This window comes from Vicia villosa, linkage group LG6 (assembly GCF_029867415.1).
Source record: "Vicia villosa cultivar HV-30 ecotype Madison, WI linkage group LG6, Vvil1.0, whole genome shotgun sequence".
Lineage (NCBI taxonomy): Eukaryota > Viridiplantae > Streptophyta > Magnoliopsida > Fabales > Fabaceae > Vicia > Vicia villosa.
In genome coordinates this window covers 155,695,149-155,719,109 of record NC_081185.1, presented here as the reverse complement: position 1 = coordinate 155,719,109, position 23,961 = coordinate 155,695,149, and the positions used below count along the sequence as shown (strand labels likewise).

General features: G+C 35.1%; 1 protein-coding gene across 1 annotated transcript; it reads left to right on the top strand.

Moving 5' to 3' along the window:
• Positions 1-236: 236 nt before the first annotated feature.
• LOC131610698 (protein ILITYHIA) lies at positions 237-23,961 on the top strand. The gene is made up of 60 exons (XM_058882722.1): positions 237-576; positions 732-1,111; positions 1,212-1,343; positions 1,439-1,820; positions 1,937-2,083; positions 2,954-3,138; positions 3,230-3,356; positions 3,464-3,537; positions 3,617-3,693; positions 3,789-3,825; positions 3,901-4,067; positions 4,618-4,801; positions 5,803-5,880; positions 6,332-6,451; positions 6,580-6,639; positions 7,044-7,169; positions 7,245-7,344; positions 7,442-7,611; positions 7,834-8,136; positions 8,213-8,329; positions 8,418-8,519; positions 8,620-8,769; positions 9,731-9,895; positions 9,963-10,139; positions 10,745-10,867; positions 11,005-11,085; positions 11,209-11,325; positions 11,790-11,962; positions 12,130-12,207; positions 12,288-12,435; positions 13,174-13,296; positions 13,383-13,439; positions 13,514-13,624; positions 13,700-13,891; positions 13,972-14,145; positions 15,253-15,363; positions 15,456-15,525; positions 15,628-15,706; positions 15,861-15,963; positions 16,038-16,208; positions 16,300-16,422; positions 16,508-16,621; positions 16,730-16,836; positions 16,918-16,969; positions 17,085-17,191; positions 17,292-17,351; positions 17,436-17,550; positions 17,697-17,807; positions 17,904-18,041; positions 18,123-18,245; positions 18,361-18,432; positions 19,491-19,603; positions 20,541-20,699; positions 21,260-21,356; positions 21,500-21,682; positions 22,225-22,419; positions 22,496-22,675; positions 22,754-22,886; positions 23,366-23,444; positions 23,622-23,961. The coding sequence occupies exons 1-60, from the start codon at positions 456-458 to the stop codon at positions 23,662-23,664; spliced, it is 7,896 nt and encodes a 2,631-aa protein (XP_058738705.1). The 5' UTR covers positions 237-455; the 3' UTR covers positions 23,665-23,961.

The window sequence follows — 23,961 nt, the reverse complement described above, 5'->3', positions numbered from 1 at the left end:
GTTTTGATTAGTTATATATGTAAAGTTAGTTTATAAAGTTGGTTTGGTGCACTACCTTTAAACTCTAACTTTATTTATATTGTGTTACATTTATATTATATTTTATTTATTGAAAAAGAAAAAGAAATGCTCATGGTTTGTTTTCATTTTCGTTACGACTAAATTCCGAAATTGATTGATACAAGATATAACTTTATTTATATTGTGTTACATTTATATTATATTTTATTTATTGAAAAAGAAAAAGAAATGCTCATGGTTTGTTTTCATTTTCGTTACGACTAAATTCCGAAATTGATTGATACAAGATATAGCAGAAACCCAAACCCTAGCCAGTATCGCCACTGAAGCTAAACCACTGCGTCTCTGTGTATTCGCAGCAGAAGAAGACGAAGCTGTTTGTATCAATCCGATTCTCAGCTCCACAGCTTCCATCAGATCTCGTCATTTCTACAATGGCGGAATCACTGCAATCGCTTGTTTCTCTTTCCGAATTGGTTTCTACTTCATCCACTAACCAACGACTTCGAATTTTCCAGCGTGAAGTCCCCGCGTTCTTGAATTCATCCATTTCAGGTCACCACTGAATCGATCATGCTAACATTTCACTTCTCTTAGTGCTTAATCGTTGATTTAGGTCTCAGATTGTGATGTGTTATTCTGTTTGATTGTTGATTAGATGAAAAGTGCACTATCTGAATTCTGAATGCATGTATGCTGTGGTTTTGTAGATGATGTGTCTCCGGAGCTTGCTTCGATGTTGACTGATATACTATTTAGAACGGTTGCGATTTACGATGATCGTGGATCGAGAAAAGCGGTCGATGATGTGATTGTGAAGGCGTTGAGTGGAACGGTTTTTATGAAGACTTTTGCGGCTGCACTTGTTCAGAGCATGGAGAAGCAGACAAAATCTCAATCTCATGTTGGCTGCTTCAGACTTATCAGTTGGTCGTGTTTACTGTTGAGCAAGAGCAAGTTTTCGACTGTTTCGAAGAATGCTTTGTGTAGAGTAGCTGCAGGGCAAGGTTCTTTGCTTAATATTGTTTGGCGAAGATCTTTTCGTGAAAGAAGGGCGTGCAAGAAAAAGATTTTTCATTTGTTTTCTAAGGTTTTGTTCAATGTTTGAATGCTAATGTTGCTTTGGTTGTTTTGTTTTATGTTTAAAGGAGTTATTATAATTTAGATGTTTATGCTTGTTTTGCTTTCAGTCACCGGATATTTATAAAGTTTATGTACAAGAAGTGAAAAATGGCCTAATTCCTTATAAGGACAGTCCGGAATTATTGTTGTTGTTGTTGGAGTTTTCAACTAGATCACCGTCTTTATTTGGAGAATTCAAGGTGAGTCAGTAGGATTCATTAATTTTATGTATTTTTGTTTACATGGGATTGATTTTCATTGTGTAGATTCTAATGCAATTCTCTGCACTTAACAGCCAGCATTTCTTGATATTTATGTTAATGCAATATTGAGTGCAAAAGAGAAGCCAGGAAATAGTCTCACCGAAGCATTTCATCCACTGTATTTGCAAATATCACATGAAGATTTTGGAGTTGTTGTTTTGCCGGCAGCTGTTAAAATGCTTAAGCGTAACCCAGAGATTGTGTTAGAGTCTGTTGGAATTCTTTTGAAGTCGGTTAACCTTGATTTGAGTAAGTATGCTGCAGAAATTCTTTCGGTAGTACTAGTGCAGGCTAGACATGCCGATGAAGGGAGAAGGGACGTGGCATTAGCTATAGTCCGGAGTTTGAGCCAAAAATCCAGCAATCCAGATGCGCTGGACACAATGTTCAATGCTATCAAATCTGTTATTAAAGGTATGAAGTAACCCTATGCTTGTGTTTTTAACTTGTTATGGTATTATCGTTGTTCTAGTTTGACTGCGTTGATGGTGCCTTTTATTATGTTTTTATCTGTGTTTTATTCTTAATAGGTTCAGAAGGAAGACTCGCTTTTCCATACCAGAGAGTTGGAATGGTGAGTGCGATTCAAGAATTATCTAATGCTCCTGATGGGAAATACCTCATCATTTTGTCTCAAACAATATGTGATTTTCTTTTATCATGCTACAAGGATGATGGTAAGTACAATCACACTAATATTCATCTTTATTGTTATTTTTTTTGTGGCCTTGGGATACCCTTGAAACGGCAAACATGTTCACAAAAATCTGCAAAAGCCACTTTCACTTAATCCTGACATTGAAAACCTTTAAAATATATCAAAAGAATTAATTACTTTTCTTGGATGACAAGACCACATTCAATATTCCCTAGGAGACTCAATCAAATACTCACATGAATCATGACAATACAAAGTTGAATACTTTCTTTTTAGATTTGTACGTATCATACAAATTTAGCATAAGTAGTTGCTTTAGGTATGTGGTTATGCGGTATATATTTGAAACACAGTCAAATTCAAATGCCTCTGTCTGGACTCAAGACTTGACCCTAGAATGATTATCATTTGGTATTTATCATGTTCTTAATGTGAATCAATGTACAAAGTTACAAAGTGAAAACATCATTGGTGTTGTTTTTTATGGTACTGTTTTAAATACTATCAACTATCCCCGAAACCAACACAAGTCTCTTTAGAGTGTTTTTACCTCACTCGTACACTTCTTGGGATCTTTCCAAAAAGTCACTAATTCCAAAATTTCTTCGAGCCAAACTCGCTTAACTATGAAGTTCTTATGATATCATCTACCAAAAAGAAGATGCATCTTGTTGGTATAGGTCGTACCAATCAATTCTTATAAGTCATCCTTCAACCATATAGTCCCGTCCCTTACCTGCATGACATTAGGATACCTTGTTCTGATGTGAATTTGGTTCATTCATGTATCCCTTTGAGAAGGATTTTATATTTGAAATAAATCCAAAACAAAGTTGTCCTCATATGGATCATATATGCTGCTGTTTCATGTTCCACTCTGGATTGGCAGGAAACGAAGAGGTTAAAATGGCGACTTTGTCAGCTATAGCTTCTTGGGCGGTTAAATCTTCGAATATTATTACAGAGAGTTTAGTTTCCTTTTTCGCATCTGGTCTCAAAGAGAAGGAAATTTTAAGAAGGGGTTTTCTGCGCTGTCTACATGCTTTATGCAAAAATGCAGATGCTGTCTTAAAGGTGACTGGTCATGTTAATTAACTATCCTTTATTGTCAATTTATAGCATACTGTAAACTTCATCCCCTCACATCCTGGCTAAATATTTTCAGATATCGTCATTGCTTGGCCCTCTTGTCCAACTTGTAAAAACTGGCTTTACCAAGGCGGTGCAACGTTTAGATGGCATATATGCATTGTTATTAGTTGGGAAGATAGCCGCAGTTGATATTAAAGCTGGTCAGTAGTAGTGCATTCAATGTAGTTGAACCTAGAGCTATATCTCTGTCTCGTTTGATTTCTTTTGCCAAGATTTTTCATTTGTTAATTGTGTTTTATCTCCCTAGAGGAAGTATTGGTAAAGGAAAAAGTATGGGCTACTGTATCACAAAATGAACCTTCCCTTGTGCCCATTTCCACGGTAATTACACTACCAAATTTTTTATTAGCATTACCCAAGCTATATTCTACATCTTCATATCTAAAAATATGCTCTACAGGCATCAAAGCTAGGAGTTGAAGATAGCATTGCATGTATTGATCTTCTTGAAGTGCTTCTTCTCGAACATTTACAGCGGTAAAATTGCATATATAGTGCCATAAGACCAGATTATAGTTTATGTCTCATGAGTTGTATGCTTAATTATGTTTTGTTGTGACTTTGTGCTTCAGTACATTATCCAGTTTCTCAGTCAGATCGCTGTTGCAGGTAAAATAAGTTGCATTTCATCAGATCCTGTGTTGGTGTTTATATATTGACTCAGTTATTGTCAATTTGATGCAGTTAATCATATTTTTTATATGCCATCCGAGGTGGGATATTCGAAGAATAGCTTACAATGTTGCTAAGAGGATTATAACTTCTGTTCCACAATTATCTGAAGATCTTTTCTCTGAATTTTTAAAGTATCTTTCTTTGATTGAAGAGAAACTTTCTGCTTTAAGAACAAGGTAAATAGCTTATTGTACATATATCTTCATATTTATCATTTGAATCATTTTTGGCTTGTTGAAAGTCTAGGGTTTTAAATAAGCGAGTGAAGAGAATGATAAACCGATTAATTGACTAGAAAAAAACCGACCCTTATTTATACTAAATCTATTCATAATTCTATGAAACAGGTAAATAGATCAAGTTAATAACTAAGAAATACAAGAATTAATCCTACGATATAATTCAAGATACTCACTAACTGCACCTAAGAGATAATAAGCTAATATCAATATAAGACATTTTTCACATAATCTAACTCTCCCCGAAGATAAAATACATAGTTTTAATCTTAATACAAATATTCCCTTCAGTGAAGAAAATGAACAAGGAGATTATATAATGGCAGAGGTAGGCTGCTTTCCCCGGAACCCCTTTTTTTTTATCAAAAAAAATTCTTGGTTAGAACAACAGGCTTTCCCCAGAACCCATATGCCATTGCAGTGACACTCATAACTTTAGTCTATTTTTTTTGTTTTGTTTTTTGAGCTCTTATGTTTGAATTTGCAGTGACACTGATATTTCTTTGGACCCTCAAGTTCCATTCGTTCCATCGGTTGAGGTTTTGGTAAAGGCCCTACTGATTATGTCATCTTCAGCTATGAAAGTTGCTCCAGATTCATTTGTCAGAATTGTCCTTTGTGCACATCACCCATGTGTAGTTGGTAGTGCAAAAAGAGATGCAGTGTGGAAGGTACTAATGCGTTATCTTATTTTTCTACATGATACTTTTTTTAGTTATTATTGTGTTATGTTTTCATCTTATAATGGAGTTCTAATAAAACATATTATCGAGGAGTTTATCTGAAAATATAAAAAGTCTGGTATCTTGTGCATGTAATCTTGTTTTAGCCTAATCAGTTAGGCATGGGTTGCAGTAGTTTTAAAAATACTTGTATTATTGATACTTTCTCTACTATGGCAGGATCTGTTTGAATTATAAATAAACAGTTGTATGTGTATTGGTATCTTAGTCTGTTTTTGTTCTCTCCTTTATTTATTTCTAGTCTGAGTCCATATCTATCTTTTCCATTTTATCTTTAATAGATCATCTGTCCTTAGGTTTTTATAGCGAAGTAAATAAGCAGCTGCTTCATAGTTGAAGCTGCCAAAAACATCTTAGGAGAGATGACTAAGTATGTCTTTACTCTATAGCCCATACATAAATACACCTCTGCAATGGAATATAGGCAAAAAGAGACTAAATTATGCAAAATATTTAGAAATGTAGTTGATTACATTTAATATGTCGAAATTGGTCAATTGCCTACATTACTCTTCAAGATTAATAATTTAATAATTGGTTCATTAGAAATACAAAAAGTTAAATTAGATGACATGTATTTTAGTGTTACTATCATTAAATAAAAGTGAAGTTATTGATATTTGCTTGTAGTTCATTCCAAGAAATATGTTTTAATTTTTTCATATAACTCATTCCGGAAGTGGTACCATACTTACTATGTGCGTATCTCATACAATATAGAACAAAGTATTTTTGACGCATCTTTGAATGAGTAAACTACTCCAACTTTTGTTATGAGATGTTCGTCATTGTTTTTACCTTTTGGAAGTCTAAATTACATTTCTGTGCATGTCTAATGATATACACGGTGAGTAGATCTGTAGTCACTGTTTTTAGTGTGTTAAATTTCTTTTTGGTTGGTTGGTTGACTCGTTTCATTGTTTTTCCAGAGGCTCTCCAAGTGTCTGCAAGCACATGACTTTGATGTGATTGATATTGTTACTGCGAATGTGGTAAACTTTGTACAGGTAATAAACTGCAAATCTCTGCCGCATTTGAATTTTCTGATGGCATTTATATATTGAATATCTAAACTTTCTTTTCCTTTATAATCTGCCAAAATCTAGTCACTTCCTACAATTGGTTGCACACTTGCACCAATATTGCTACTCACGTGATTATATTTGGTTCGCTAGATAGATTAATATTCAATTGCATCATTCAAAATTTCAACTTATTGTTTGAGATGGTACAATAGTTGTACCATAGAATTTGCTATATATTCTGTTGTTAATTATCTGCATTCGATGAACTGACATTCTAATTTATGGAAACTTCATTTTTTTTTTGTCTATTTGTTTGTCTTGCTATGTATATTGTCTGCTTCAATCCTATTGGTTCGACCACAGTTTCATGTACAAACCGCCTCTAGTTGACAAAGGTTAGTTTTAATTGGTCAGATTTTATGTTGTATTGCAGGTCTTACTGGGACCAATGGGTTTGAGAAGTGCTAATCCACTAAAACAAGAAGCAGCAATATCAGCACTATCCAACTTTATGTCTATAATCCCTGGAGATACATATACAGAGTTTGAGAAGGTTGACATGTTATTCTATATTTTCTGTTTGTGTATTGTTCAATTAGAGACTAAACATTGAAGCTTGTGATTGATCTGTCAATGTGAATTCTTATTGCTGACTCCTATGCCCCATATTCCTGATGCCAGCATTTGCTAAATCTTCCTGAGCGGTTTTCTCATGATACACTTTCAGAGAATGACATCCAGGTAATTCACAGGGTGCCCGTATCATAGTTGACTGATATTATTACTGTGATGTTTTTCAATACTTCGTATCAGGTTTTTGGCCTAAGTCAACAAATAGTTATCTGATTCTGTAGACTGTACAATGGGCATAATGATATTAGTTTGCTTTTTTAGTAAAAGATATTTAGTGTAAGTAAACAGGGAGTTTCTTAGTTCTCTGTAATTCTATTTCTAAAATGAACTCAGAAGGGAGTTTTCTTATTTATACAGGCAATTGAGAAACTGAATTGCAGGGTAGTTGTCAGTCTGTTGTTGTAACAAACTCTTAACAACAATAATGACTATCTGATTGTGTTTGTGTTGACTATATAATGGGAATAACAATATCAGTTTCTTTTTTTTTTTTTCTGGTCACTTGGTTTCAGATCTTTCATACACCTGAAGGAATGCTTTCCGCTGAGCAAGGCATTTATATTGCTGAATCCGTTTCTTTTAAGAACACAAAACAAGCAAAGGGCCGTTTCCGGATGTATGATGATGAAGATGCCTCGGTACTTCTTAGTTTTTTCTAATTTTTTTACTCCATTCCATGCGAATTTTGCTCAGTTGTGTTCTGCTCTGAAAAGGATCATGCCCAATCTAACCATTCAACGAAGAGAGATCAACCTAGTAGAGAAGCTGCTGGTGCAGGGAAAAAGGATACTGGGAAGACAACAAAGAAGGCCGGCAAGTGCTTCACTCCTATTGGCCTTATGTTTGTATTTTTTGAATTTTAAGTTTTCTTAACATGGTTTTGACTGCTGTTGTATTGTGATTCATTTAGACAAAGGGAAGACAGCAAAAGAAGAGGCAAGAGAATTGTTACTTACGGAGGAGGCTTCTATACGTGATAGAGTCCGTGAAATACAGAAAAATCTGTCTTTGATGCTAAGAACTCTTGGAAATATGGCCATTGCTAACTCAATTTTTGCACACAGTAGATTGCCTTCGATGGTATTGGAATGATTCTTACTAATATTTGTTTATTTGTTGCCGTATATATTTGTTGCCACTGAATTAACTACTATCATTCTGAGATTCAAAACTTTTGTTGTATTATTTTGTTAAATTTACAGTGCATTTATTTAAGCATTAATTTATTTATTTCACATTCTGTTCCTTTATTATATGAACGTAAAATATATTAGTGCAATTATGAGTTTAAGTATTTGTCAGGTCAAATTTGTTGAACCTTTACTGCGATCACCTATTGTAAGTGACGAGGCCTTTGAAACCCTGGTGATGTTATCAAGATGCACAGCTCCTCCTCTCTGTGATTGGGCCTTTGACATTTCCACTGCCTTACGTCTAGTTGTGACTGATGAAGTTCATCATCTGTTGGATCTTGCTCCACCAGTTGTTGAAGAGGAAGTCAACCAAAAGCCATCCCATGGCCTTTTTGAGCGAATTATAGATGGCTTATCTACTTCGTGTAAATCAGGCGCACTTCCAGTGGATTCTTTTTCTTTTGTATTCCCTGTAAGTAATTATACTTTCAAACACAATTTAATCAATTTAGCAAGGCTTCTATGTTTCTAATTCTGTTTCTGAATAGATAATGGAGAGAATTCTTCTGTGCTCAAAGAAAACCAAGTTTCACGAAGCAGTGCTTAGGTTAATTTACTTACACATGGATGCTCATCTACCTCTTCCTAGGGTTCGAATGCTGTCGGTAATATTTTCTACTTTTCATGTATTATTTAGTCATATATTTTGTTTCACCAATTGCTTTCCATCTTACTAAAACTATTTTTTTGTAGGTTCTTTACCATGTCCTTGGCGTTGTTCCAGCTTTTCAAGCATCAATAGGACCTGCTCTAAATGAGCTGAGTCTGGGTTTCCAGCCTGACGAAGTTGCTTCTGTGCGTATTCTTTTCTCTATTTGCATTGCTCTCTCTCTTTGTCTGAGTTGTGTATCTCTGTAACAATACTTATATTAGCTCTCAATTTGCAATTTTAAAGGCACTTTATGGGGTTTATGCAAAAGATGTTCGCGTGAGAATGGCCTGCTTAAATGCTGTCAAGTGCATCCCTGCTGTTTCTAATCGCTCTCTACCCCAAAATACCGAGGTTGCAACAAGTATATGGATAGCATTACATGATCCTGAGAAGGTTTGCCCCCTTGTTCTCTCGAAATTAACAAAGTCTATTCTTGCCCTTTCAATTTATCTTGTCCCCGGGGAATATCGTAGCCTTGCAAAGAGTGTGATATGATATATTGGCTTATTTTTTAATTTCATTTCTCTTTAGAGTAGAAGAGAAACCTACTTTCACGAATCTCTGCATGACAGGGTTGTATGGGCAATTTAAGGTTGTTTTGATTCCATTACTCAAAGTTGTTACTTCCTTGTCACATGGAATTTTCTATTTTGTAGTGAATTGATAATAGCTTTGCTGTCTTTGCATTTTGTAATTAATTTTTTTTCTCTATGTCCCTAACTAAATAAATGCTGGTATGTTTAGAGAACTCAAAAAGAGCCAGCCTAGCTCACACACTGCTGCACAAGTGAGTTGAGCTGGTTTGACTTACTTTTTTGCGATCGAAAAAAACCTTAACCCAGCTTGTCAACAAACAACTGTGACGGCCCTAATTTCCAAAAGCTTGACTTGCATTTTGGACAATAATCAATATACTATTAGTTGACTCGATTCTATACTCTAATATGCCGCCCGATATGGAGATGGAAAATTGAGGTGTAAGCTGGCTATCTATGTTTGATAAAGGGAGTTTGTGTGGGAAATGTCAGCATCCTAGAATGGTAATGGTAATCACTTGGCATTCCAATCAGAGATCTATCTTCGCCACTATGGCTGTGGCATTCCAATCAGGGATCTCTGTGCCTTCATCTTTTGCTTCACTTTAACTTTTTTGCTTAAAAAAAGACAAATTAAATTGGCATCAAATATGTTATGGTAATTGTTATTGCTTCTATTTATATTTCTTATATGCTTAAGTTATCCTCTAGTTATGATTTAATTTCATTATGGTTTGGGGAGGTTCTCATTCACTCCGTGTCTCTACAAAAGCTCCAATTATATAAGACGACTAATTTACTATGTTTGACATTTGCAGTCGGTCGCCGAAGTGGCAGAAGACATATGGGATCATTATGGGTTTGACTTTGGAACAGACTTTTCGGGAATTTACAAAGCACTTTCTCATGTTAACTACAATGTTCGCTTGGCAGCTGCTGAAGCTCTAGCTGCTGCCTTGGATGAACATCCAGATTTTATACAAGTATGCTTGCTCAAAACTTTCAACTTGTCATTCGGTATATTTTCTCATAACTACTAATATTTTTCAGGAGACACTTTCCACTTTATTTTCACTGTATATTCGTGACACGGGAACTGGAGATGGCAGTGTTGATGCTGGTTGGCTGGGTAGGCAAGGTGTAGCATTAGCACTACATTCTGCTGCTGATGTGTTGAGAACGAAAGACCTTCCTGTTGTAATGACATTTCTAATATCGAGAGCTCTGGTAATTTTCACTGGCATTTTTGAAAATTTTCATTACATTTTTCAAACTGAAACCTACTTTCACACTAAATTGGTCACATTTGGGGCCTGTTGAAGTTATCTAATTAGTCATTTAAGTATAGGGGGAGAAATAGGAATACTCATTGTTAAGAAATGTGGCTGGGCCAAACTCATCCCTACAAAACCGGCTTGGGGGGTGAAGATTGCCCCCACTTATAAGTACATGTTCATGCCATATATTGTCCGATGTGAGACTAAACACTCATGAAAGTAAAATTATGTTAATATAAATGCGAATGACATGTTAGATATGATAAGGAAATTTAATTATTAAAGATATTCTAACACTTGTTACTTTCTATAATGAAAATATATTATCGAATGAAAAGAAGTATATTGTCATAATAAAAGAATCAGCCTAAATTTTAAACTAAATGTTGAGGCTCTCTTATCTTCACAATTATTATGCGCTGTTGATGGTAGTGTCTGTATCTATTCTGCTAGTGACATTTTATCATGTTCTACAGGGTAATTTTTGTAAAGCAAGTATTTATTTGACATTAAATGCCAAATAACTTTTGACTATGGGGTTGATTTGATTTGCAGGCTGATCTAAATGCTGATGTTAGAGACAGAATGATTAATTCTGGTATATTGATCATTGATAAAAACGGAAAAGACAATGTCTCATTGTTATTTCCCATATTTGAGAACTACTTGAACAAAACGGTGAGTTCCATGTCATATTGGAGATACATTTATGAATACTCCCGTGCTTTTTTTCTCTCTTTGTAACCAGACACTTAATTCATGTATAAGAGTTCTAGGGGATCTTTTTGTTAATAGATTCTCCTCAAATTTCCTAGGCACCGGATGAAGAACAATATGACTTAGTTCGTGAGGGTGTGGTTATCTTCACTGGAGCTCTGGCAAAACACTTGGCAAAGGTTATTACTGAAGTTTCATTCTGTTATTGCTTATTACTAACAACTCATTTTTATTGATTGTTTTTGGTTTTAGTAGCAAGTTGAATTTTAACTTTCTTGTAATAATTAATCTTGTTTGAGCAGGATGATCCCAAGGTTCATGCTGTTGTGGACAAGTTGTTGGATGTTTTGAACACTCCTTCAGAATCTGTTCAACGGGCCGTCTCTGCATGTCTATCTCCCTTAATGCAGTCAAAACATGTATGCACAAAAGCAGTCTTATTGTTATTATTCAATGCATTTAGTTCTGTTTCCATGGAAAATTATCAGATGGAATTCGACAAGAATTCCTCTTTTTTTGCATTATATAAAACCGGGTATAAAAATCCTAATGCATAATTATCCATTTATCCTTACCCCTTTAGTTGATTAGGAAAATCATAGGCTATACTAATAGGTCACTATATTTGGTCTTTTGATACATTTATATACTTGTGCCCTATCAGTTTTCTATAAGTTATACGTGAACCAGTTGGCAAATTCTTACAGTTTCCAGTCCTTGTTTGACAGCAATTCTTCTTTCAAGAGTTCAAATTTGCTAGTTATTCAGTGCACACCTTCATCAGCATGTTTACATTCTTTGCACGATAGATTTTCCATATTTTTTCTGGTTGTTTGCTGAATTGAAATGTTTCGTTTTTTTTTATTTGATATGATACCATTAGGAGGAAGGAGCAGCTCTTGTTACTCGATTGTTAGATCAGATGATGAAAAGTGAGAAATATGGAGAACGCCGTGGGGCTGCTTTTGGACTTGCAGGGGTGGTTAAGGGATTTGGCCTTTCTTGCTTGAAAAAGTATAAGATTGCAATTATTCTTCAAGAGTGTCTTGCTGAGAGGTTGGAGTATTCTCTATTATACAATTTCTTTTTGTATTTTCAAAATTCACAGCAGTGCAAGGAATTTTGAGAAAGTGAAGTTTATGGTTTTATACCAGACATGTGGCCATTGATGTAGAAGAAACGAGAATGTATCTTCCTTATATTCTGTTATTTTCAAACTACAGGAACTCTGCAAAATCTCGTGAAGGAGCCTTACTTGGATTTGAGTGCCTTTGTGAAACACTTGGAAAACTATTCGAACCGTATGTTGACCCTTAAGTTATTGATTCCTAATGTTGTTATTTTAATGGTTTTATATTCTTCTCACCATGATTGTGTTCAGGTACGTGATCCAGATGCTACCACTGCTTTTGGTTTCTTTCTCTGATCAAGTAGCTGCAGTTCGAGAAGCAGCCGAAGGTGCGGCCCGTGCAATGATGTCCCAACTTAGTGCTCAAGGGGTGAAGCTTGTCCTTCCATCTCTTTTGAAGGTGATTTACATTGCTTATCTTTATGAATGGCCAATCATTGTGTGCAGTTCAAGGTTATCAATAATAGTGCATTTAGCGCCGGTGCGGCACAGTACAGTTGCTTGCTGCCATTGTAAGGTCAAGTGTGTAGCACATTAAACGTGGGAGTAGAGAGCTGGTGTTCCGGTTATTTGGTTACTATAACCACATGTTTATAGTATTAATCTTGTAATTTGTCAAAAAAGTATTCAAATAGCAACCATCTCCATGCACACTATCCCAGTTTTGTCGTGAGCTGTGCTGCTCCACTATCTAGGATTGACAACATTGATTCTAACATGCTCAAACTACAAGAACAAATTTTGAAAAAATAGTTGTTGTTATGTGCTTTTTTAAATATATGTACAGTAATTTTTTATTATAAAAATTCACTATATATATATATATATATATATATATATATATATATACACACACACACACACACACACACACACACACACACACACACACTCTACATAATGTATATTGGTTATTGTTAATTATGCTTGGATCTCAACCTTAATTTGTATACATAAACAAAATATAAATTCTTCATATTCAGAAATTCTGTTTAAATTAATATTTTATTTATTCAGCAATACCTCTAAATTTACAAATTCTCCCAACAGTATGAAGTTATAAATGTTCTATGTTTTGTGTGACATTTACTGTGCTTCTCTTGCCAAGAACTATTCAATAGTTAATATATTTGCTCAGGGTCTTGAAGATAAAGCTTGGAGAACAAAACAAAGTAGTGTACAATTACTTGGTGCTATGGCTTACTGTGCTCCTCAACAGTTGTCTCAGTGCCTCCCAAAGATTGTACCAAAATTGACCGAGGTATTAGATTAAACAATCACTTTATGACAATTATGTTTCTTGTACTTTATTGGTTGCATTATCTAAATCTATCTCTATATTTGAAGGTTTTGACTGATTCCCATCCTAAAGTCCAGTCAGCTGGGCAAATGGCCCTTCAACAGGTTAGCTTTGGGTATTATCTGCTGCTTAGATTATTGTTGTGTTTTATTTATATTTTTAAAATTTCTTTTTTCAGGTTGGAAGTGTGATAAAGAATCCAGAAATATCTGCTCTTGTCCCTACACTACTTAAGGGACTCAGTGATCCTAATGAGCATACAAAATATTCTCTTGATATTCTTCTCCAAGTAGGGTTTACGGCATGCAATTTGATGATTTAATTCTTATATTTTGCTGCCTTTAATCTGATCTCTTGGTTGCAGACAACGTTTGTTAATTCCATCGATGCCCCGTCACTTGCATTGTTGGTACCAATAGTACACAGAGGACTGAGGGTACGTAGTGCTGACACTAAGAAGAGAGCATCACAAATAGTTGGAAACATGTGTTCCTTGGTTACAGAGCCTAAGGATATGATTCCGTATATAGGATTGTTGCTCCCTGAAGTCAAAAAGGTACTTTCTCATGATAGCTTTTACAATAGCTGTAATAGCCTCGATCCTTTGTTCATTTCATTTTTATATCATGAGACCAGGTTCTTGTGGATCCCATCCCAGAAGTTCGGTCAGTTGCTGCTAGAGCCATTGGATCCCTTATAGGAGGAATGGGTGAAGATAATTTCCCTGATCTTGTCCCATGGTTGTTTGAAACTCTCAAGTCTGATAATAGTAATGTTGAACGCTCTGGAGCAGCTCAAGGCCTGAGTGAGGTCAGTCCCTCCACCACCTTTGGTTATATTTTTAACTTGAAAATTTATATAGTTACCCTTGGCTTCTATCATAAACCAACTATTCCAAAGACTTAATCTTTTGATTAAAAATGCTTAAATTATTGTCATATTTTTAACTTGCCACTTCACATAAGAGTCCTTTCGGCTTGAAAAATGGACAGTGCAGAAGAAGCCCTTCTTATGCTAATATGTAACTTTTGATGAATGAATGGGGTGACAAATGACATTGATTAACCTCTTGAGTCTAGATCACTTGGACAAAGTTGCTTCAGTACCATGTCATGAATGATGTATTCCATAAGCTTTAGTTGTTGGGTAAATACATGAGTTACTTTTTAATACATTTCTGACGGCTTCTGATTTGATATGACAAGTCGTGGTTTATTTGATTGGTTGGTGAGAAACCTTTTATATAGGTACATTATATAAAATTGAATAAAATACATGCCATGAAGCATGAAATAGGTAAACAAAATTTGTACAATGAAGTTGCAAATATTTTTATGGCTGAACAAAAATTTGAAGTTGACTTGGGTTTGATGCTATGTTCAAATTGGTGGAAAGGGGTGGAATGGTGCTAGGTTCAATTATTTTGATTATTCGAAATAAGGTGAATTGGAATGAAACCTAATCATATGCATTTCATTTAATTCTGTCCAATAAGGTCTTTTCTTTACCTCCACTTGGGTGATGTGGGTTGGAACTGATCTTTCCCTATTCAATCGTAAACTATTCAAACAGTCATAAAACTATACAAACAATATATTGGAAGCTTCATTGCATTCCGCTGTCTCATTTCACTCCTCATCATATAAGCCTAGCTTCATAAGCACTCTCTGTTATGCTAATGGTGGTAGAGGTTTTACTATCAACGACTAGTGTCAAAGATTATATGTACTTTGATTGATGAAACAGAACTGTCTTATGAGTTGGATACTTGAGTAGAACCAGACTTGACTATTTTTCACGTATTAATTGTGATCAGAATTTAATTTATCATCACTCTTTGAGGATATAATTTTACCACCTTGTTTAATTTAACCTATTTGATTTTATGTACTCCTCCATCACCTGAACAAACTTCAGGTCTTAGCTGCACTTGGTATTGCGTACTTTGAGCATGTATTGCCCGACATTATTCGAAATTGCTCCCATCAAAAAGCATCTGTTCGAGATGGATACTTGACACTGTTTAAGGTGAAGCAATTGAAGTGGATTTTTGTTCTTATTTATAAACTTAGAAGATTTCTTTCAGAAGTTTGTTTAACGAGGTTTTCAAAATATTTTAGTATTTGCCACGGTCATTAGGATTCCAGTTCCAAAACTATCTTCCCCAGGTGCTGCCTTCTATCTTAGATGGTATGTTACTCTCTATTTCCGACCTGGTAATATGCTTTCATTTATGTTCATGATCTGTTATCTTTAAATTTACTGCATTCCTTGTGTTTTAAATATTTTTAGGTCTTGCTGATGAGAATGAATCTGTCCGCGAGGCTGCACTAGGGGCTGGCCATGTCTTGGTTGAACATTATGCAACATCGTATGTTCTATCTTTGTTTTTATGAATCACTTTGTCTATGATTCTTATTGAATTATTCATGTTAGAACTATTGCTCTATTTCTCGGATAACATTCATGATGAATATCACAGGGTAGGATGCCTTCCATTAATTTTTTCTTTTAAATTTTCACAGGTCTCTACCTCTTCTCCTACCAGCTGTTGAGGATGGCATATTTAATGATAGTTGGCGTATTCGACAGAGCTCTGTGGAGCTATTGGGTGATCTATTATTCAAAGTATGTAGTAGGCCTATTACAGCAACTCAATCACCAAACTTGATTAGACTTATGAGCCTATTTATTCCTTCCAGGTTGCTGGGACTTCTGGTAAAGCTTTACTTGAGGGGGGAAGTGATGATGAAGGTTCTAGTACTGAGGCTCATGGACGTGCCATCATTGAGATCCTAGGGCGTGATAAGCGCAATGAAGTACTTGCTGCATTGTATATGGTTCGAGCAGATGTTAGTTTGTCAGTACGCCAGGTAACAATTTATCTAATCACTTTTTTCTTGACAATATTGATTACCAATTGGGAATATAATCTCAACTGTCAAAACGGGATGCTTTTCTCAGGCTGCATTACACGTATGGAAAACTATTGTGGCAAATACTCCAAAGACTCTTAGGGAAATTATGCCAGTTTTGATGGATACTTTAATTGCATCCCTTGCATCACCATCATCTGAAAGACGGCAGGTATGCACTTATATCTGTTTAAACTTATGTTTCGTGAGAGCTTTCAGAGATTATAAATACGTCCCTAATGCTGATTTTCATCAAGGTTGCTGGACGATCACTGGGTGAGCTTGTCAGAAAGCTTGGGGAACGCGTGCTTCCCTTGATAATCCCAATCTTATCCCAGGGTTTGAGTGACTCTGACAGCGGCAGAAGACAGGTTAGAATAGTTTATGGTGTTCAAATTAATAAAAAATATACAATGGACATTTGAAAAAGCCAATAGCGCATGTTATTTGATACAATTATAATTTGCATTGCTTGCAAGGGTGTTTGTGTTGGTCTGAGTGAAGTGATGGCAAGCGCTGGTAAGAGTCAGTTGGTGACCTTCATGACTGATCTCATCCCCACTATTCGGACTGCTCTTTGTGATAGGTTTGTGTATTTTAATGAGTTCCCTGTTTGTAGAGTTTTTTAGTCTGCATTTTTCTATATTTAGATGGATTTTTTTTACAGTGAGCCGGCAGTTCGTGAATCAGCTGGTCTTGCCTTCAGCACTCTGTACAAGGTTGTCATCTTTTACCCTCTTTGCGTGATTTTCTGTGTTCAAGATTTTGCTCGTGTCATGTGAGATTAAACCTACTATTTTACCATACCTTGTCTCTGACAAAATTGCAATTCAGAGTGCTGGTCTGCAAGCTATTGATGAGATTGTTCCAACTCTTCTACATGCATTAGAGGATGATAAAACGTCTGACACTGCACTTGATGGCCTTAAACAAATTCTGAGGTAACATGCGACGTTGTTATTATCATAGGCCCTTGAATAGTGGATTTATTATTTCTAACAAATTGTAAATTGACCGACCTTTTATATTTTCTTTTTTTAGTGTAAGAACAAGTGCAGTCTTGCCTCACATTCTACCCAAACTGGTTCATCCTCCATTGTCGTATGTGTCTCTATGTTTGGATTCATTTGTTCTTGATGCTTTATCATTTGCATCTTAATTAAAAATTTGCTGGTACATGGTCAGGGCCTTCAATGCACATGCTCTTGGGGCTTTAGCAGAGGTTGCTGGGCCTGGTCTTGACTCTCATCTTGGTACTGTGCTTCCTCCTTTGCTATCAGCAATGAGCCATGTAGACGAGGTAGAAAATACACATAATTTGAAGATAATACAGCTTTATACATCCTATTTGCAACTTATATGTCTGGTTCATGAGCTTTTATCCAATAGAATGTAGAAGAGTATTACTCGTTTTTAATAAACTTTTGTTGATTATTGAAATTCTAGGAGGTTCAAACTTCTGCTAAGAAGGCTGCTGAAACAATAGTCTTGGTTATTGATGAAGAAGGTGTTGACCCACTCATATCAGAGCTTCTGAAAGGTGTTAGTGATAGCCAGGTACCTGTCTTGTAATAACGATTGAAATTTAATGCTCCTCAGAACTTAGTTCCCCACTCTTCGTTTTTCTTTATTTTTGACAATTTATATGAACAGGCTGCTGTAAGAAGATCAAGTTCATATCTGATAGGATACTTTTTCAAAAGTAGCAAGTTATATCTGGTTGATGAAGCTCCAAATATGATATCTACCCTAATCGTCTTATTGAGTGATCCCGATTCATCTACTGTTACTGTAAGCTGAATTAGTTGTTAATAATATATTTACATACCCTGTTGAGATTGAGTGTATTATTTATAATTTAATTTTTTTAAGGTTGCTTTGGAAGCTTTGTCAAGGGTCATTATTTCGGTACCTAAGGAGGTACTCCCGTCGTATATAAAACTAGTTCGTGATGCCGTGTCCTCATCCCGAGACAAGGAACGAAGGAAGAAGAAGGTAGAACTGTAATTTTTGGAAATTATTCCTTATTGTGGAATTCAGATATTGTTTTTTAAGTTCCTAATGGCTACTTTGAATGTTGCTAATGCTGTTTTGTGTGATTGCTTTGCAGGGAGGACCAATTCTCATACCTGGATTTTGTCTTCCTAAAGCATTGCAGCCCATATTGCCAATTTTTCTCCAAGTACTTTTTTCTTTTCATTGAAATTTCTGCATTTTGTTTTGTATTAGCTTTTCATATGTTCTACTTTAGTTACTTAGTGGTATGCACCGGCAAGAAAAGTTCAGTATCTGAATTACAACAGATCCTTTGCGTAGTGATTTGAATGAATAAAAGTTTCAACGTCATATGAAAGGAACCAATGCAGTTTTAAGAGTGACTTGTCTGTCCCTCCCAACTATTTAAATTCTGGCCAAAACTTCTCATTTTTAGTCATATTTATACTACCAGTCTCTTCTCCTACACAGATTCCCGCCCTTCCCAACCATTATTTAGGAATTGGTTAAGACAACACAACATTTTATCTGGTGCAACACAACATTTAAGATGCTCAGGTGAGTGGCACCTTTTGGGTCTCCAATTGTATACCCACCAATAGTTCCCTAGAATTCTGACACTGCCAATATGTCCTTTCATCAATATTCCTTCCCCCCACCCCCTTTTGCTTCAACTGTTTCTGGTGTCATGTTATTCTCTGTCCCGTCATGTTTTTAACTTTTCCGAGTGAGTTGCACAATGAAAACACCAACATTGGAGTTACTGTGCGCCAACATATGGTGTCCCTAAATGTTCTCCTAATATCTGAAGTCGCACACTCTTTCTATGTTCTCTGGTTTACAATCACAGCCTCCTCCGTGTGTGACGGTTCGTTAGGTGTCGACTCTTCTCTCCTCTCTGGAGTGAGTTTTTTTGTCCTCTGTAACAGTTGTCTGAGCCAAGTGATCTCATTTAGCTGAGATTGACTTGATGTTCGTATCTCCTGAACAGCATGCTCCAAAATTAAATTGTTCAGCTCCAAGCCACTATCTAACCTTTATATGGAAAACCTTTTCATGGATTTCTCATCAAGTTTAATAAATTATTTTTGCATTGGTTTGATGTCATCTGTGCTAAAAAAGGCTTTCTTCAAAAAACTGCTTTGATATCTATTATATAGCATTCCGATCTCAATGTTCCATTGTGTGATATACTTATTGTTAGATTTATACATAAAATCATTCTGTTAAACTTTATGCTCTCAGGGTCTCATAAATGGGTCTTCCGAATTGAGAGAGCAGGCGGCATTGGGACTTGGTGAATTGATAGAGGTGGCCGGAGAAAAATCACTCAAGGAGGTTGTCATCCCAATAACAGGGTATGTGGTGGTATAAAAATGTTCATGTCTAATTCTCTATATTTTAACCAAACAAGTTCAAATGATGTCATTTGATCATTAATATTTGTAATTATGTTTGTTTCTCTTTTCTTAATATACTTATTACGAGTCAATTTGTTTCAAGATTATTTTATTGAAAACCCTTTCTTTAAGAAAATAATCATTTTTTAGGTTAACATGTTTTAAGTTTATGAAAATAATCAAGCTCTGATTATTACGAGTTAATTTGTTTCAAGATTATTTTATTGAAAACCCTTTCTTTAAGAAAATAATCATTTTTTAGGTTAACATGTTTTAAGTTTATGTAAATAATCAAGCTCTGATTATAATGAGAACCTAAACTAGAAATAATTTGATGGTAATGAGTGTGGTAGATTAAAGAAAAATTTAAAAGTGGCTTCTATGGTTGCAAACTGATGTAAATTACCTTATGCTTTGCATGACTTTTTTATACTAGTACGTTTTAAAATCAACTTTCTTTAAATCTTAAAATAAACTGTCCGTATACATATCATCAGTGGTTGGTTTGACTGTTTTACACTTTATTTTTCATGCGACGACATGAAAAATAATTTGATTATGCTTTTTTTGATATTTAGATTTTTTCCGGAAGAAGCCTAATCAAGCAATCTTCATCAGTCCATTATTTTATAATTGTAAAATATGTCAAATTGTTCTTTTTGTAACAACTTAAGCTATTTGATTGTTTTGGTTTTTTTATGGTAAGTGCAACTTTGACAAAAGAGCTTGAACTTGCTCTTCCATTCTTATTATTGTGTTTAATTTCACCTTAACTCATCATCCATAGCAGGGCTTCCATGGTTCACGACCAAATGAGATGCAAGAAGTTATTATTTACTATTTCTAGGATGTTTGATCTCATACATTCTGACTTTGCCGATCTTGTTTGTCACAGGCCTCTTATTCGTATTATAGGTGACCGTTTCCCATGGCAAGTGAAGAGTGCAATTTTGTCTACACTGATCATCATGATTAGAAGGGGTGGCATCTCTCTGAAACCTTTTCTTCCTCAACTGCAAACCACTTTTGTCAAGTGTCTACAGGATAATACAAGGTTAGTATCAGATGATGGTTGATTTCCCCTTCTGTTCTCAGTCTAGCCTTTGTGTTTCACTTATATTTAAAACAACTTACTGCGATATCCTTAAATTTTGATTTATGTCGACTTGATGTTGGTTTGTTAAGGAGTGTTTGATTGAGAGGGAGAAAATGAATTCATTTTTGTATTGAACGATAATATTATGTCTCGATTACAATGAATAGCCTCAGCTGCACAAGGACTACATGTAGCTCTCTCAAATTAAGCACAAGATGCTTGTTTGAAACCACAAATGACATTATTGAGTTTGCGTAATGTATACTTATTAGGGTCTTCAAAACCTTGAGGTTGCAACCAATGACAACAAGTTTGGGAGGTAAAAGAACAAGTGTTCATGTTATTCTATGTGGGGGATATGCTGTGCAAATAAGTCTCATATGTGCTTCTAATAATCTACAAATTTAATTTAATTTGGCTTAACTTGTATGCTTTACTCATACAGTTATTGACGGTGTAGCAACATCTTGTATTGTATGTACTTTTATTGTTGCTTATTAGGTATTATATTACTGCAGAACTATTCGTTCTAGTGCTGCCCTGGCCCTTGGGATGCTCAGTGGACTCAATACCAGGGTTGACCCTTTAGTTAGTGATTTGCTCTCCGGTCTGCAGGTAGTTTTATTACTGTTATTCTAGTTTTCTACTTGTTTGCTATTCTTGACTTAAGCTAATGCAATATTGCAAATCTTAAACATGTAATAATACTGAACATTACTTATCTAATGCAAAACTGTTGGATTTTTGAAATGTTTTAGGGATCAGATGGTGGTGTTCGTGAAGCTATTTTGAGTGCTTTGAAAGGTGTATTGAAGCATGCTGGGAAGAATGTGAGCTCTGCTGTTATAAGTCGTATATACAGTGTTCTGAAAGATTTAATTCATCATGAGGACGATCGAGTTCGAATATATGCTGCAAGCGTCTTGGGCATCTTGACACAGGTTTGTAGATGGTTGAAAAAAATTGCATTTACAAACTGTTAAAACTTGAGAAGAAAAAATTAAGTTTGTGATAGACTTAATTTTACCAAACTAATTAAGCATGCAAATATCAACCCATAGTCAGATAGGTACAATCCCAATTTTGCCTTGCAAGATGTTCTCATGATAGAAACCTTTAGCTATTATAAATGACTTGTAACAATAAAAAATCTATTATAAGTAACATTCTTAGAAATTGAAGAGGGTTTTAGAACAGCAAAGCAATATACATGCCTCAGATCTATTTATGTATTTAAACAACCATTTGTTACTCTTTAACTCTGTTTTGATAGATACAAATTTATTGATATCTGTTGATAATTGTTTCTTGATTATGTCATTACCATTACTATCATTTTATTATGAGATTACCATTACTAACATTTTATTATGTCATTACCATCAGTATCATTTTATGTATTCGTCATAGTTTCTTAATTCTGCCTCATTTTTGGATTATGTCTTAATTATATCTGACTTATTTCTCTGTAATATAACTGCAGTACCTCGAAGCTGTTCAAATCACAGAGTTGATTCAGGAACTGTCAACTCTAGCTAATTCACCAAGCTGGCCCCCTAGGCATGGCTCCATCCTTACAATCTCTTCCCTGCTCTATCACAATCCATCATCCATTTTTTCATCTTCCTTGTTCCCAACTATTGTCGATTGCCTCAGAGACACATTGAAGGATGAGAAGGTGTGCTAATCTGGAACTACTATCTTGTTATATTATATTATTACTATTTTTTGACTTTCAATTTTCTGTATTACAGTTCCCTCTTCGTGAAAGTTCGACCAAGGCATTGGGAAGACTTCTTCTTTATAAAGCTCAAGTTGATCCTTCTGACACAGCGCTTTACAAAGATGTTCTTTCATTGCTAGTTACATCTACACGTGATGAGTCCAGTGAAGTTAGAAGAAGGGCATTATCTGCTATAAAGGCTGTTGCCAAAGTATGCACTCAAACAATTTTGCCTTGTGTAGAATATTGTTGTTAAAAATATATATTTCTCATTAATAAAACTTTGCAGGCAAATCCTTCTGCCATTATGTCACATGGGACAGTTATTGGCCCTGCATTAGCTGAGTGTTTAAAAGATACAAATACCCCTGTTAGACTTGCTGCAGAACGATGCGCTCTACATGCCTTCCAACTAACAAAGGGTACATTCGCCTGCAATTTTTAATTTGCTCTTTATCTTATTTTTATACATTATTACTGAGCAATGCTGGTTATAAGTATGTTCTCATCATAAATTAAATTCACTGTCTAACCTTGAAACCATAAATATAAAATAAGCAATCATAATCTATATAACAGTTCATGTTTTTTTCCCCATCTAATACTTTTAGCAATGTGCTCTAAACCATACTGTAGTTCTCCTTTCAAATTTGAGTGATATGTTTTCTGAATAAAAATCCTCTGTTCAGTTTGTTAATAATTTCTACCCTATCCATCCACAGTTATGATAACCATTTCTTTTAGAACCCTACCCTACCCATAATTTCTCCTTTTCAAGCTATTCTTGTACTTGCATGTCTACAAAAAGGTTTATATCAACTAATATATCTCTAGCTTATCGAGCAATAATTGAAATGCATATATTGCTTCTCACTCCCATCTTTGGTATTGGGTTTTCCAGGTTCGGAAAATGTTCAAGCAGTACAGAAGTATATTACTGGTTTGGATGCAAGACGGCTATCAAAGTTTCCTGAACATAGGTAATTATATTATCAAATATTTATTTGCAGTTCACCACTTCTAATGATAGCATATATAATCTTTGTTGAGTTTTGAAGGAGTTCTATAACAAAATTAGTCACCCGAATCATTATGACTGAAGTTGTGTTCAATGAAATTATTAATGAATTTCTCATGGGTGCATTTTTGCAATGCAGTGATGACAGCGGAGAGAGTGATGGAGATATGTCAACTAGCTAAGAATTTTGTCTTAGAGGTTCACATTAGACAAACCATTATCTGGGATACAGAACATTCATGGAAAACCAAATCTGTGGCAGCATATTTAAGTAAAATATATAGATAGGTATACGCAATGTGAGGCTTTTTACCCAATTTTTTCTAGCTGGGTATTTGATTGTCAATATAATTGTAAATTTTTGGCGAATATCTGTAGCTATACTGCTGTTCTTAGTACTAGTTAGATTTTGGTGGTAATATGTATTTTTTTTTCTGTAATGTATTGTTCATTAGTCAATCACTAGGCCTTTTTTGCAA